The sequence below is a fragment of the Cygnus olor genome, chromosome 1 (genome assembly GCF_009769625.2).
Source record: "Cygnus olor isolate bCygOlo1 chromosome 1, bCygOlo1.pri.v2, whole genome shotgun sequence".
Lineage (NCBI taxonomy): Eukaryota > Metazoa > Chordata > Aves > Anseriformes > Anatidae > Cygnus > Cygnus olor.
Window position 1 is genome coordinate 77,857,374 of NC_049169.1, and position 17,365 is coordinate 77,874,738.

The following is a 17,365-nucleotide window of genomic DNA, read 5'->3' on the forward strand; positions in this document are numbered from 1 at the left end:
ATCTCTGCTCGAAGAGGCTGTAAACCGCCTGCTATCCAGGGACATGCTCGAGTCGATTTGCACTGTATATCACTTTATACAATTGCCGTGACAAAGCCCCCTGAGTTGCTGCATGTAAATCTGCCTCCCTGCCTCCCCAGTTCCCTGCCAGTCAGGCCGTCCTAAGCTGCGCCAACCTCAACGCTGCCGCTGTGCGCCGGTGGGCCCGGTAGCCCCCTCCTGCAGGAGGAGATGTTTAGGACTTTGATAATCCATTGATCCCACTTCCATATCGGCTTGTATTTTTCAATCTGTCGTGTTAAGTTGTCAGAGAGGGCGATTAAACTGATGTTTCATGTTCTGAGATTTGCGTTCCTGGGAATGATAGTTTTCAAAGCCTTTCTTGCTAGGTTCTGCTTAAAGATTATCCCTAAGAAAGCTGATGTGAATATTATTACTGGCATAAACCTGGTAATAAAACCATAAAGTGTTTTAGGTAAAGACATTTTAGAGATATTCAGGGTTATAAACATAAGAGTTTAAAGCTGGATAGAATTTGGAGTGCTTAAAAAAAAAAAAAAAAAAAAAAACCACCACCCTGTCAGACTCTGGAGTTTTCTCAGCATGAAGCAAAACAACATATGTAAAAGGGAAAAGGGAACTCGCATGTCTGTGTAAAATAAATATAATTACAGAATCAGGGAGGAGTGCACAGGAGAACACCAACCTGTGCTGTGCAGTTAGGCAGGATGCAGAAGACGACAGAGCACATGCAGCATGGTCAGGATGCTCCTTCGAATGAAACCCAGCACCAGCTATCTACAACGGACACCTACAGGAGCTGCCCGTGTCTCCAGCAGCCTGCACAGACGAAAACACGGCGTGCTTGTTGGGGAAATAGGGTGAATTTTTTGCAATATGTTGGAACTCTCGTATGCCATACTGCACCTCTAGAACATGCAAGTTTTAAATTACGTCTCCTCTCTATTTCACATTTAATTTGTGTCGTTTTCCCATGGCCCGCAGGCATGATACAAGTTACAGCACACAATATACCAAATACAGTGCCAAAATGTGAAACTGTGCACATGTATATATACCCACTTTCTGGATTAAGCATACAAGAGGACGCAAATAGAATTAAGGCAAGTAAGCAGACAGGTTTCTACAAAACAAGTCTAAGACTAAACTATGGTTTCTTATTTAATATATTGCTAGGTCTACCTACTAAGCCTATGGATGGCATTCGGACTTGCCAGCACTGCTATAAAAATGACTGAGCGGCTAAATCAAGTCTTTAGACACAACAGGTTAGATACACTATGTTCTCTTCTCTGAATTAAATTTAAAAATAAAACTTGACATTCATTTCAGCTCATAGCGAGAATGACAAACACTTTATTAAGCACATAAGTTTATGATAGTGATTGAGAAGTAATTTACTAAATTTAAAATGAGGAATACCACTGGAATCAATGCCATTTTTCAATGTTGAGAAAATCTTCAAAATAGCCTTCTTAAAGGCGCACTTCTGTTCTCTGATTCATGTTGTTAACCAACACATTTTAAACTGTAAATTTAAATGTAAAATTTATTATTTGAACTTAACATTGCTGGCTGGATATACAACTAAAGGTTTCTCAGTAAAGCATATCCAATCCTTAAAATACCACTGAATATCATCAGCACTGGTTAAAAAAGAAGTTCACTAGAATATTCACAAAAAAAAAAAAATAATAAAAGATGAGATTGAACATGGTTACTTCTAGAAAAATATGAAAGAATATTTACACAGTAACGTGTGTTATTTCTTTAACTCCACCGTGTACTGTGAATGGGATTACTCTCACCTAATTTTAGCCTCAAATTAGACATCTAGTCTAAACTAGTCATCAAGGCTCCCTCTATAGTCAATAGACAAGCACTTTCAGAGGGTAATTCATCTTTCGTGTCTTAGATGCTTATTTTAAGATTGGAAAGGTTGTTCTAGTAAGGTGGTTATCTTTTTCCATAAACTGTGAAAGTTTATGCCCATAAACTGCCCAGACACCTAACTTTTATGTGCCTATGAGCTGAACCCCAATCTCATTGTATGGCAGTCATGAATCTCCATGAGTTTGGAGATTACTACTAGGCCATAGAACATGGAACATGTTAATGAATGGAACATGGATGAAAGATAAGTTTTATTTCCATTGTACCATCACATAAATTAAGGCACAGACAACAGAAGTGAATTGCCAGCGATAAAAATCAACAACCAGGAAGCTGGGAATATAGTCCAATTTCATCAAGTAAACTAAAAACTTACAATTTTTGATAATATTTATAAAATCACAAGTATGGATACCAAAAACTGTATGTGGTATTTTACATAGCAAAATAAAGATACATGCGCTAAATATGAAAGTGAGATTTCGGTAAAATTAGTTTATCCACATGGAAAACTAGTGAACTCACTGTGGCTCTGTGTCAATATATTACCCAATAGTCATGTTGACAACTTCAAAACTGAAGCTATAGTCTCTGCCCAAAAGCTAAGTTTACACTGGCCACAAGCAAACAGGAAAAGTACATCATCTACCACAGATGTATTCTTTGTGATTCTGTGAATCACTCTATTTTAAGTTCTGTTTGCAGATATATAAAATACTGAAAACTGTTTTCGAATAGAATTTATCAAATTGTTTAAAAAAAAGTTGAACTTCTTATACGTGGAATTATTGTGAATGATCAATCTGTTCTGCCTCACACTCTACCTGCATTGCTGTCTATGTCAAAAGAATATAAACTTAATAATAAAAAAAGTATTTGCAGATTCTAGATTAACACTTGTAAGGAATATACCATGGACTGACACTCTGACATCAGCCAGATGCAGGACACAAACTCAAAAGAGATGAGTTTTTTGAGCTCTGAGATGCAGTATGTCTGATATTCCCAGAAGACCTAAGCTCTGTATAACAAATACTTATTTACAAAGAAGTAAATTTTCTTGCCAGGCAATTACCCCTCACTCAAGGCTTTTCTGGTTGAATTTATCTGACTACAGATGTCTCAACTATAGGTATCAACAGCTAAGCTTATCACCCTAAGCTCCAGTTGCAACCTCTGAAGAAAAATAGGCAGTCCCAGGGTGTGATTTTTCTGACCTGCTTAGAAGATATGTTAGGACAAAATTAATCCCTCTCTGTAACTCCCTATTTACTTCTATTGACCATAAAGTTAAGCTTAAAGTTACTAGCTTACCTCTAGACATGCACTTTGTAAACATTTAGTCTATTCAGTCCTCACCCATAAATCCTCAGCCCAAATAGTGACACTGTGATTGACATGACATTGCATTATGTTAGTGACCACCTTAACTCTAACTTCCTTACCATATAAGAGAAAACCAAAATGTTCTCTTAGTGCTCCAAGAGACTTATAGTCAACAGAAATTTACTATCGAGACTGCTGTCAGAACTAAAGAACAAACAAACACACAACCTCCTGCCCCCCAACTGAAAACTCTCTCCCCCAAAAAGTCCTATATCCACTTTGTATAAGGGTATATGGTTGTTTTCTGGAGATCCAAAGACTCTAGGAAGCTGGATGCTAAGCTCAGAGAATGCTATTGCCTTTGAACACAGAAAGATCCAAACCTCAGCAGCTTTTCCAATTACAGCAGCAGCAGGTTAAAATGGAAAGAATTATGAGAAAGAAGGAAGCTTCGCTTATGGTTTCAGAGATGAAACCCTCACTTTAAATTCAATCTGAAAATCAACACAGAAGGCCTGAAGCACAGATATTTTGTATTATTTGTGGCTAGCAATATTAATAAGCAATGCAAGCTTCCACTTCTGATATGACTTAGTGTATAGATACACACAATCTATCAGAGTAATTCAGACTTGAGATGTCAGAAAGATTTTACCTTTTGCTGTAATATTTCTTATTTTGTGTCATCAAACTCCAATCCTACAAAAAGCTATGTGAAGAAGGAGTTATAGTTGGTGACCTCTCCTTCCCTCCCTCTTGCTACCATCAGCATTAGGTTCCAATCAAACAGATCATTTTGCAGGAACAGGGTCATAAGCTAAGCATTCTGGGGCAGGAATGTTTCTTTTTTCTGTCTCTATAAAAATAAATCATGCTCTGGGCACAATATAAATAAAGATAATAACAGTCTGATGTTAGATTTTATTGGTCTATGTTTTAGACAATCTATATAATTTGCCTGTTGCCTGTACAAACCACAAAAAGTTAATCTTTATAGCCCTTTTTTTCCCCTTGGTGTGGACTCAATTTAAAAGCATAAAAAAGGATGCTGAAGCAGACTATTTCCATACATAATGACAGTATTGTTTACGGTGCTCTGGCAAACATTATCCTTAATTAAACTGGGCACAATCTCCACTCAGTTATGTCTATTGTTTTATCTAGTGATGCTAAATTCACAGGATTCATTGAGTTTACTTCTCCTCCACAAAAGGCAAAAATGCCTTATCTGGTTACCCAACTGTACATGAACTGGAAAAAGAAACAAAGAATTTAACAGTGTTAAAGTGGATTTGGAAATGGGGCTGGCCAAACTATCCAGGCAAGCTCGCTACACTAAACGTAAAGGATTATTTTTACTGAAGAAAGGTTGTTTCCTCCATTTAATTATCTTGAAACACTTTGGAACATTGGCTGGTTCAATAACATTGCTGCATGTCAATCTTTGTGTAGGGAGGTTTCTGTACAAGCCTTAGGAGATAACCTGCCTACGATAGATGCCCATACTTAAGCAAACCCATGTTAAAATTTGTAGTCCCCATTTTTCCACAGGTTCTTCTCCAGCCATGAACCTCCAGAGAAATTTAATAAACCCACTAAATCCAAGATGATAGTGGAAAAGAAGGTGATATTTCACTGATATACTCAAAACAAGAGCAAGTTGTTAACTCCATGAAATAAAAAAAAACACTATGATTGGATGACATGACACTTTAAATGCTAGCAACTGCCTGAAGCCACATTTTCATTACCACTCCAACCATCATTATTTCTGGTGAATCTGCAAAAGCATTGCAATGGCGAGAAAAAAAAGAAAGAAGGCTCACCTTGGCACAGCCTAATCCAACTTAATTTGTATAACCTGAAAAGACATACCTAAAAGAGACAAGGCAAAAAACATGACAGAGCTTTTCACTCAGCCATTAAAAAGGATACAAAAGAAATAAATACTTCAAAATGTCACTGCAGTGGGTAACATCCCAACTACAAACACAAACATTTGATAGTTAGAGAAGAGGACATAAAACATGATTGTATTTAGTGTAGCAGAAGATTCTGGCACTTCTAGGAGCCAGAGCTGATAATCACAGGCATTCCTTGCAACCCTGAAAATCAAGAAACCATGACCAATGCTTCACAATGCATTTCAGTTTTGGTATATTTCCACTGAAAGTAGAGCTGCATATCAAAAACCAACCATAGTTTATTGACATTCTGTCCAAGTTAACAGCACAATACTTTATTTTATTGTGCAATGTCTTCATATGAGCTATTTACTAAAATGCTTTAGAATGGATTAAATAATAAAAATGACCACGTTAAATAATGACTACAAGCAGAGGAAGAAAACTTGTAATGGAGAAAAAGGTTTTCAGAGGACAACTGCAAGCAGATAAAAAGCGATATAGCAAGTGTTCTTATACGGAGGGAAGTATAGAAGGCGGCTTTCTCACCTGCAGTGAAAAGAAAGAGAGAAAGCCACACCAGCTGCCAGGAAGAAGCAAGGTAGATATGAAAAGCATATGGAGCAGACAGAAAGCACAAGGGGAAAAATGTTTTGGAAGTTCTAAAACGAACAGGCAGCTACTGAAGCAAAAATGAGTCAAGGTGGTATATAGAAGTAGAACTACACAGGGTGCAAAATATAACCAACTTAGATTCCAATGTGCCTTTCATCATGTGTTAGATAAGGGCATGAAAGCCTGGTGTGCTGCTCTCTATTCTGATAGTAGTTACACTGCCAGCCCGAAGCCATAAACTTCCTAACTGTGCAGAAGCTTGGCCAAAGGAGATAAATCCATCACTTGAAATGGAGACCATGAGAACTAACTACATTTTTGTTGCCTTCTCTTTCCAGAACCATGGAGAACTGGGTGTTTTATTGGCATCAGAGTCTCTGGCTCACTGCAATACTGTAAAGATTTATTATCACCGGGAAAAAAAAAAAAAAAGGAAAGAACTGCAGAATAAACTTGGGTAGAGTGCAAGAAGTGATGGACCTAGACTGCAGAAACTATAAAAAGTCCACAGCCATTGTCTGAGTAGGATGGAGATACCACACATGCTACCAAGGTTATGTCACCACTAGGAACTGATTGTTGAAAGCAAAAGCTGTATCAAGAAGTAGGAATACTTAAACATAGTCTCTTTACTTTGTTGCTATAAACCAATCTTGCAGTCTTGATGAGGCTTTCTCTGCACCCTCCACTTCATTTTCAGCAGTGCTCCTCAACTTAATGTGGAATGAAGCCACTGTGTCCACTGTGGAATTCCTGGGGCTGACTACTTTGCCTAGAAAGATGACCAAGTTTTTTTCATTTAAGGCTTAAGTATTTTTTTGCAAGTGCACTTGATAGCTCTTTTCTCTTCATCTTAAGAGAGACCATCTGGTTCAAATATTCCTAAGGATCGTGGGTTTTATGCTTTTACCTATCTTTTTTCCTGTGCAGTTTTTCAGCTATTCACTTGAATTAGATTTTGCTAGTATTTATGCAAGAAGCTTAAATGAAGATATTTTCCAGTATGAAGTCAATGAATTGATTCCTAGGCATATAATCACTTGCAAACAATGGATACATACAGTTCCCAGCACTTCTATAAAACAAAGGTGTTTACTTTTCTGTTGATTATTTTCTGCTTAACTGCATTCAAATGAATCCATTAAAAACGTGACTGCTTCACAGTAAGATGATCTTGAGCAAAAACAAACAACTGCTGTTTCCACTTCTCTTCATGGCCTTTAAAAACTACAGTCATCTGCACCCTGTATTTCAGGCAATTTATAAATGATAAGTCTGGTCTTGATTTGTTCACTTACTGTTTTAAATGCAGTTCTAACTCTCCTGCTCAGAAAAAAAAAATATGTTTTCCTACTTCATTACTTATTTATTGTCCCCTAACCAACCTTTGAACCTTTCCGAGCCTGATGAAAACACCAACAGTCCATCTCGAACTTCATCCAGTCTTCCTGCCCATTTATTTCAGCTGGAATAAGGTATCTATTATCGATTACCAGGGTCACAAGTAAGTGAAATTCACTGTATTCATAGAGTATTCATAGAGAACCAGCCAAGAGAACTTCCATAAACTGACATCCTGCTCCTGAATTGCGCTATGGCTTTAATTCTTTGCATCATCTGAAGGATGAAAATATTTTAATTGGTTTACCTACCCTATATAGGACTTGTACGACAAGTAGTTTGCAAGTACTTGTTAAATACTATAAGCAATACGTAGAAACACAAATGGGACAAGATTGGAGAGAATATAAATCACGACAAGGAGGACGGGCAGGTTATACTATATTAAATGAAAGATATATTTTCAGGCATATATCAGAGGTGTCAAAACTTTTTCTTGCTCAGTTACACCTGGTTCTCAAGGGTTGTGCCCAGTTCTCTAGGTTAAGGACTAAATAATGCAATATGCAACTTCTACAGCTGTTTGATGGGTCCTGGATGATTCTTCTTTATTTGTTCCCTTTCCTAGTAACCAGCACAGTCATTCCCTGCAACAGTGCAAGTGTAAAGATTGAAAAGATCAAATTCTGATGCAAGCCTGAAATTATATCTGTGGAAACTGCTTTCATGTGCTACTCTTGTGATGACATTTATAATGCAATGTTTGTAACAATGCAATTTCATCATCTTATAAATATCAATTTATCATTAAGAGAAGGAGGAAAGAACATCAAAAAAAAAAAAGGCAAATGTAAACTTACCACCATTTCTGCTTTGTTTTAATTGAAATAGTCTTGTTCTGATAAACCTGTCTATCTCTTACAAAAACAACAGTTTATAGTTTAAACTGTGAAATTGTGTGTGCGTGTGTGTGTGTTGTAATTATGGTGCCTGCTAACAATTTCATACTGCCACATTGCACATATGGCTTCCAAGCTAGCTTTATCTGAATCTTTGTGAATCTATTCTCCGTGCTATTAAACTGAGCACATTCCACATCGTTCAAAAGTAATTACACTTTTGTCTAGAGTGTAGGAGACTGCTCTCCCCAAACAATGAAATTCTCATTATTAGAGCTGGCACAATAACAGCACTGGTGTTCACAACACTGTGCATTGTACCATCACAATAACTTATCCTAAGCTTGATGCACAAAGGTACACTGGAAATTAAAATTTCTCTAAAACCAGTGGTGTTTGTTTTTTTTTATAGGCATTCTTTAGCTCAGTATAATTAGAGTTCTATTTGACTTTTTAAAAAGCTACATACATTCAGATTTCCATTCTCTTCACGACTTCTGAATAGCAGCTAAGTGTTCTAGCCACACGTTGTTCTGATCCAACACTATTCACAAGCTGATAAACCCAGACCAACAGGTGAAGTGCAGGCCAGGACATACGCAACAACAAAATTCAAATGCAGCATTAAGCAACCTTCTGTTTGGGACAAGTGGAGGAAAAGCACAGGACAACGTGTCAGTAAGCTCTTTAAGCAATATTCTTAAGATGATCAAAATTTCTTAATATTCTTCCCAACTTCCAGAGGAGTAACTTCATCCACCACAGAAATGCAGCATTTGTTAGTGTAAAGCAATAAAGCTATTTAACAGTGCACTGTAGTACTTCATATCAATTCAGAGCGCAGCTGGAAATGAATCCTAAATCCCACTGAAAGTGCAGGACAAACATGGGCTAGCAAACGCAGTCATGCAGTATGGAAGGTTTGGATAGTGTCAAAATTACAGTTTTTCCAGTTTGATTTTTGGTCAGAACTATTGTCTTTTCCATCTCATCCAGCATTTGAATGATATTACACCTTTATGAAAAATGGTCAAATCTGACCTCAGTATATAACATCCATAGTATACTTTAATCAGTGCTTTTAGCAAAGAGATCTCTTACGTTCAGAAATTAGCATACAGGCACTGCTGGTGACAACAGTAGTCCTGAGAGATGGCAAAAACACAAAGCATTAAGCAACATGGTAAGGCAGACAGTCAGAAATAAACAAAATAAACTCTCAGAACTTAGATGGGCTAACAACTATCTTTACTATCCAAACACTGTAGCCTTAACACATTTAATCAGAAAAGGTATTGACTGATACTGTAATCCTCAAGTATTTCCCTGATATACTCAGGGCCTGCTATGAGCATTCTAGGGGCACCCTGATAAACGTTGTCTGATTTGTCTTCTGAGCTTTTGGTTTAAGTCTGATAATTTATTGTTTCTTTTCTTACTAGTGTAAGAGCTTTCCTAGCTAAAATAAGCATATAGTTTCTCCTTTCAAGAGGAAGAAAGTATGGGATACAGCTGCCCCTGCCATTCACAGAAGCACAGTTGAGGTTGGAAGGGACCTATGGAGCTCATCTTATCCAACTTCCCAGCTCAAGCAAGGCCACCTAGAGCCACCTGCCCAGGACCATGTCTGGACAGCTTTTGAACATCTCCAAGGATGGAGAAACCACAACCTTTCCGGGCAACCTGCCCCAGTGCTCAGTTACCCTCACTGCAAAAAAAGGGTTTCCTGATGCTCAGACGGGACCATCTGCATTTGTACCTATTGCACAAATCTCTCCCTGGCTGCAGTTCTAGCATCTTCCATCTTTCTATGTGAAGATGGAGGACGTGGTTTCACAGCTTTTTGCCAATCTGATAAGGTTTGAAGACTTCTTCCTTGAAAATTTTTCCTCTATAAAAACTTATAAAAACTCTATAAAAACTTATATTATTCCTCTATAAAAACTTATAAAAACTTTTTCCTATAAAAACTTAGTCAGCAATTCAAAGCTGTGTTTCTAAGCTGGTAGTCAAAGGCAGGAGTCGTTACAACTTGGTAAATTACAACAGGCTAAATTTTGGAAAGTCTAAGTTGGGCAAACTTGAGTTCTCACTCTTACAATCAGCTCTTTATCTTAAGGATCCTAGGATGTCCCACCTGGAAGGACATATAAAAGGAAGCACAGCTGGAAGTAACCTATGAAACAGAGCATTAATTGGCAGCTAGAAAAGTGAGGCCAAGAAATTGATTCTCAAGGTTGAAATTGTTTTCCAAAGTGTTCCTTCAAGACAGTGCTGAGGCAGAATATGAGAAGACAAGGATGGTTGTGATGACAAGAGGAATTCAGCTAAGCAGCCTACCAATGAGACAAAGCTTTGTAATTGCACATCTTTTCCAGATCCCTTGGTTGTGGTTTTCGTCTGCCGAGATTGTTCCCCATGCAAATGGGTGTTGTACATGCAGCTAACACAGAAAGGTCTCTGTGGATCTATATACCATGTCTACCTAGAAATCCCTCAGGAGAAAAGTCTTAGCCAGCAATCTGCAGAAAGCAGTATGGCTGAGAGGGGTTCAGCAGTGATGCGCTGCATGATTTCAGACTGGCTGTATGTCTGATGGGGTCTTATTGGACATTGGGGAGATCAGTAAAAGTGTACCCTGCTAAGGACAGCGTGTGGCTACAAAATGAGAACTCCATAGTCACTTGCAGACTCAGTCAGTAGGTGTAGTAATACAGCTGACAAGCTATTAAGAAGTGTGAAGCACACTGCTGGAGCTTCATCAATAAAACTGTATTGGACTGCACTGTGCAGTGGTGTGTGCACGTGCGCACACACCTGGGTTTGCTTCCCAGAGACAGTAAAATAGCAGAGAATATCAGATCAAACAGCATTAAGACAACCTCTGTGCTGCTGTGAAGGTGAGAATATTCATTGGGAATGACTTTTGCAACTGCTAATCACACAAGCTGAAGTCATCTAAAAGCTATCCAACGACAAGGTTCAGCCACTTCCTTCTTATGAGATATACATACCACAGTGGCCAAGGGAGGGATTACGTATATTTTAACTAATTTATACTGATCACAACCTTGTTTCTGGAGACACAGAGGCTACATCCTTTCTGACCTACCTATGTAATAATGTTTTACTAAATGCTTCTCTTTAAAACAGAAATACTACAAAACTGTCATGTTCATACAAACTGGCAATTTTCTTAAATATTCTTAAATATTCTTAAATATTCTTCTTCTTATGTATGAAGACAAAAGCAGTCCCTACAACCCTAAATAGTGCTTCAAATGACCCTACAGTATCTCACTACTATGGCAAAACTGTCTAAAATATGCAATAATACAGTATCTTGTATTATGAAGAGAAATAATACACTGTTTTCACATCACATTAAACATATCCTTCGTAACAAGAAGTCACACTAGATGATCAGCTAAACTTCTTGATCTCAAAAATTATAAATGAATAGAAAAGCTGGTTAAAATCAGTTAAACAGCAGTTAAATGTTTCAGTGAGGTGTAACTAGAATATGCCTGCTGGGCTCCTTAGCAGACAATGAGTTTTTACTTCATTAGACTCTACACTGCTGGAGTCATCACAAGTTTTTCCTATTGACTTAAGTGCTGACAGGAACAGTCTCTTAACTTTAATATACTCTCTTAAAATAGGCCTAAATACAGCAAAGCTCATACACCAGTTACATATTCTAACATCCTGGTTAGCCAGTACCTGGCTGGTACTGAATATTTAAGAATTACATCTCCACAAAATGTATGATAAAGGATCAGAAGCAAGAAAGTTAGGGAAAAAAAAAAAAAAAAAGAAAAAAAAAAAGACATTTCTGTCCATGAGTACTTTTCCCAATGAGGCTCTTTATTCACTAGAAGTTGCAATAACACAAAATAAAACAAAATTTGATATTCTGAACCACTGTTTGAACTTAAGCATTATACTAAAAAGGAAGAAAAAATGGATTGGGATCAGTGAATTATTTTGTTTAGGAGAGCAGCTTCAGTGAATACCCTGTGGCTTGGTCCTATGAGAAATAATAATCCCTGAGGCTTTTTACATAGGGCTTGTTACATATGCATAATGAGCTGTAAGGGCTTAAATACCACTATGGAGCTGTTGCAGGCTTTTATGAGAACACACCATCACCTATTTGGCGATGCCTTGTTAAAAGCCTTCAAATATGCAGGTCCATTCATTATCTTCACTTAAAGTGAAATTGTCAGTGCCCTTGTCAAAGTGGGCGACTAAGAGAAAAGTTGCAGTCAATTTGGAAACGGGCAAGAGCTGTGTAAGTGTGCTCACACAGACAGCTTTGTCGAGGTGCCTAAGTCCTGGGGTTTCAATGCCTTTCCCTGCACCTTTCAACCTTTATAAAAACATATCACAGTACTCTACATTAAGGGTCAAAACATGTCACCTCACAGTAGTGACACTACATTACTAGTTAGGAATGCGGCATTGCTTTCTCATCCTTTTTGTTTGTCAGCTTTTACATAAAGCCAGGTCTGGACTTCCAGAGGGCCGCTAAACGTGGTGACTGAAGTGCACAGTCATTTGTAAAGTGCACAAAAAGGTGGTAATTCATATGTGAAACAGTGGTAGGCTGATTTAATACTGTAAACATAGTAAATTTCCTTGTATGTGTGGCATGTAAAATACACATCAGACAAAACCGCAAGTTTCTTTCTTTCTTTTTTCTCTCTCTCTCTCTCCTTTTTTTTTTTTTTTTTTTACCCTTTATACAGACTTCTGTGCCTCACTATTGCATAAACTTGTCATTGGGGTGATATTTCAGACAACATGCCAAACATGACTCTCACTTACAGTGTTCCAAAACCATTTACTGTTTGCTGAACACACACACTTCAAATTCACATTGATGTAGCTAAAAAATTTTAGCACCCCAAATGCCAGCAGGCAAAGGTGAGGAAAAGTGGAGTTTGCACTCTCAGGGATTTGGCATTTGTAGCGGAAGGTAAAGACAGTCCAGCTAGGTCAGAGCTTTCACATTATTGTAGCATGTTCTGTACGTGTAACTCTGCATTGTATACTCCATAAGGTACAGATCTGGATGCCAAACTACTGTAGAGGCAGAATTCAAAGAATGGATGTAAGCACAATAGACCATTAGCAAACCTACCATTGTGTTGTGCTGAGAAGTGGGAGTCCTATGGCCACAGTTCTCTTGCGTCAGCAGAGAAACTGGCTGAAATTCCTCAGAGTGAGGCTTGTTGGGAAAACTCACATGCAAGGGAAGGTGAAAGGCTGGGAGCCCGTCACTCTCCTCTTCTCCCACTTTCTGTCTGCTTGTCACCATGGCTACCTCTCCATCTGCTTCCCCATACGGAGAGGCTGGTCGCTTGGAAGACATCCTGGAAGGAACAAAAGAGGAGAAAATAATGAAACCTCCAAATAAATCCTTAATGCCGTCATTGTGTGGTTAGGGGCCATTGTAACAAAAATGCCTTTTTTGTGCTGGCAGAGAGCAGGAAACCATCCAAATACCACTGCAAAGCATACACAATTGGGAACAATGGCCAAGCAGGTAGCAACAGAACAGTGGCTTGTTTGTTGTGAGAATAATACACTAATATAGCACTCTCTTGTATTCTTGCTTCTTAAACATGAAAATTCACCTAAGAAGACTGTATAATGAAATGCAATTCCTTTAAAAAAAATACCCATCTGGTTTTGCATTTCCAAGAGACTGTAAGAAGATAGAATGTCTCCCGATACAAGCTATTGTCAACTTAGCTTTAAAGGAATAACCATCTGCATGTATTTAACCGTTACTGATAAAATAAAATAAAATAAAATAAAATAAAATAAAATAAAATAAAATAAAAAGGTTGCTGTCAAGTCAAAACGTCTGTGTATATAAAACTTCATCCATGCAAACGATAGTGTGTTACAGTCGCATTGAGAGATTCTTTTCAGATTCACAGATCTGTGATAATTAAGCAATTAAACATTTGCTCATTAATAATCTAAGCTTTTTGACAACACAAATACAAGGTTCTACTAAATGAATGAAGACTTGTTGTCAAGATATCCTAAACTTTCTACCTATAGCCAGATCAGAAAAATACACATATAAACCTAATTCACATCTCTCTATAAAAAAGTATAGGAAGGGAAGATACATACAGCACACACCATAAAAAACACCCACAAATCCTGACTCAAAATTCAGGCCCACTTTCCCATTTTTTTGAGATTGTCTTCTAACATTATTTTGATAATATGTGTGCATCTTCACCTTTCAGAAAGGCTGAGACGATCCTTATGTCTTTGGAAGTTTTCATTTAAACCAGGCACTACTGAAAACCTTACAAGTCAGTCTGAACCCAGAACACTTCCTGCGTGGTCCTCAAAATAGAGGGGTCCAGTGGAGTATTAAAATGCAAGTGACTTCTGGGATTAATTACAGCAACATTGTTCACAAAAATCAGGGTATGCACATGGATGACATAATGGGCCACTGTGCTAAGCTGGGGCATCTGTAATACGGAGTGGAATGAAAAGTAACAAATCCTACAGACAAAGTCAAAAGAAGAAAAGAAAGAAAAATGAGAAATATTTAATGGAATAGAAGTTATGAACAAGGAAACTGAAGGCTATTGTACATAAAAGTTGAAAAGACAGGCTGAAGTAATACTGCTCCTCCTCAAAAATCTAGCATTTATGATTCTAATTACCCCATTTTGATTTTCCACTTCACAGTTAAAGGACTGCATTTCAAAAGCCCAGCAGTCTCTTGAACCATGTGTGGGGCTGCTGTGAGGTGGAGCATGTCCATACGATTTGGCATATTGAGCACGAAATGGTTCTTAGCAGCAGTCAACTGGGTCTGAAAACAAACAGTGACTTTAAACAGCCCTTTGTTAGGACTTATTTTGTTTCTAATGATCTCATTTTGCACTTTACCTCCTGAGCCAAGTTAGATTATATTTTAAAAAAAAATCAGATAAAAAAATCCCTACCAGAGCCTATACTCAGCTGCACATCGCCTGTTCTTCTGAACACCACCTATTGCCTGTACATCGAGAAGCAATCTGTATTTTCTATTAATGTTTGACTTAGTCCAACAGACTAACACTTCATACATCCTACCTGAATTCTGTCTTCTAGGCTTTCCCACCTACGTGTCTGCACAGAAGCATATGTATAAAGACAGAGATCACCAGATAGACTCTTACTGGCAGTTTTCTACAAGCCCACTGAAGTCAGCATTTTACAGCTATGTGACAGATCCCAAGCTTTTCTTCTGCAGAAAACATGCAAGTCCTTCCTGAAGTTAATGCGAATTATTCATATTTTGCATTGCACTGCACCAAGATATAAATTTTCTGTTGATTCTGAGTGTAACATTTTGGTTACTCTTTTTCAACACTGCCTTAATAGGAGCTTGGCTTTTCATAAAATCTCTCTGACAATCAGCACTAAGTGGTTGTCTCAGTTTTCGTAAACAAAAAGGGAAGGATACAAAATCATTACTCAGTTATTGCACAGTAATGTTCTATATTTTAGGATACTTATATTTTTGATAAGATGACTAAAAATATTGTAAATCATCTACAGAATTCTCCACTGTAATTTGACAATGTAACATAGAGAAAGGAGACCTTCCTTTGTACTGAAGGTTTGTTTTATATACTCTATACCCAAGTTGTGTGAAAATCTCCTACTGATATTAAACCAGAACAACCATGGGTTCTACCACACTGCTTCACAAGGAGGGTTTGACTACCATGTCGAAGTAAAGCTCTTCTGCTAACTTTATAATGCATATACGGTTTCCACTACAGTAAGGTGCTACAGGTCATCACCACCTTCTGCTTGTCACCTGTTCCCAACAGGGATGACATCATTTTTACAGCGAATTTATAAAAACAGGCAAAGAAGGCAATAGAGGTGACTACCTCTGTGCATGAGGAAAAACAGACAATTATCGAGAACTAAAAATCCTATGGGTTGGACTGTAGGCCAGAGAGAAAACTAGTGAAGGAAGCAGCAGCTTCTTCCTTCCTCACACAGCTCTTTTAAGACCCTGTTTAAATTACAAGCCGTGTACCCATCCATCATAATACTAGAAGGCTGAGAAACTGCTAATGTGGCTAAGAAGGCAAAGTTACTGATCTAATCTGCTGTAGTCTCCCAAGTGACTAGGACACTCAAAGAAACAGTGGCACAGCGCTGGGTAAGGGTCACACAGCACAGGCAACAACCACAGTTCGTCTTCCAGGTAGTTCTGCCCACAGCCAGCCTGAGTTAGGCATAATCTGTCCTTTCAGACATCTCATCACCACCTCTAACATCAAACAAACATTACGGTTTCACAGAAATTACTGCTTACAAACAGCTAGGAAATTTCAACAAGAAAATGCAAGTTGTTTTTTTTTTAATAAATAATCCTTATCTACTTCAACTGGAAATGTCTTCCAAAAGGACAGTAAATACCAAAGTCTACAGTAGCAAAGGATCAAATCACTGATAGCTTCACAAGCATAAGACAACATGATACTGGGTAGATTCATTCACAGCTGGTCTTTCCATTATTTCTACAGCTTTATTGGTCTTTATCAGTCCCTCTTCTGAATTTGAAATGCTCCCACAGTCCATATCCTTGTATTCTGTTCTTTTCGTACCTCCTCATTTTCCTACTGAGCTAATACCAGGTATTAACAAGGAAATAGCTAAATTCTGAGTAACAACGTTATCTGAAACTGAGCACTTTTAAACAGATCTAGGTCTAATTATTTATTTATTAACAAAGGACTGGGATGATACCATCTTAATAAAGGTATGCAAATACCCTGGACCTACCCTCATGGATAACACAGCGGTTTACAACTTACATGGCTTAAAGGTCTTTTCTTCAAACTGGTTGAAACACAGAAAGCTTTTCAATTACACCACTCTGAAAGAAGTGTGTAATTACAATCAAACAGTAAATGCTGTTTTCCCCAAACATCAATGACTTATGGATAGGATAAAAAATAAAATAAAAACCAAGATATAACTTTCAGAAAAGCAGGAACACAGTGGACCAGAAACTGCATCTAAAAGGGCATGTCTGCAGATGGAGTCTTGCCACTTAAGACTTGCAGCAAGAGTTAAATTTTGAAATGAGCTGAATTTTGAAGATCATTTCTATTGAATATAAATACAATACCTAAATATGAATTTCTTAGACAACCTAAATCTGCAACATTCAGATGCAGTGGGAAGCAGGCAGAACTCAGCCCACTGCAGAGACATATCTGAGTTATAAACCATAGGCCCATACTTGATTTTTATCACCGGTTAGGATGGAACTGACGACTTAGATCCAGTGATGAATTCAAATACAACCCTATT

At 37.8% G+C, this 17,365-nt stretch overlaps 1 protein-coding gene across 10 annotated transcripts in view; it reads right to left on the reverse strand.

Annotated features, from left to right (window-relative positions):
• The window catches only part of SOX5 (SRY-box transcription factor 5), a 645,390-nt gene that overhangs the window by 245,693 nt on the left and 382,332 nt on the right, over nucleotides 1-17,365 (reverse strand). For 7 of the 10 annotated variants that reach the window (XM_040565762.1, XM_040565757.1, XM_040565750.1 and 4 more), the window contains one exon: nucleotides 13,146-13,377. In XM_040565762.1, the coding sequence (XP_040421696.1) occupies nucleotides 13,146-13,376 (231 nt within the window). In that variant the 5' untranslated portion in view covers nucleotide 13,377. The remainder of the gene's footprint in view (nucleotides 1-13,145; nucleotides 13,378-17,365) is intronic. The other 3 variants (XM_040565774.1, XM_040565770.1, XM_040565767.1) reach the window with 1 other exon arrangement.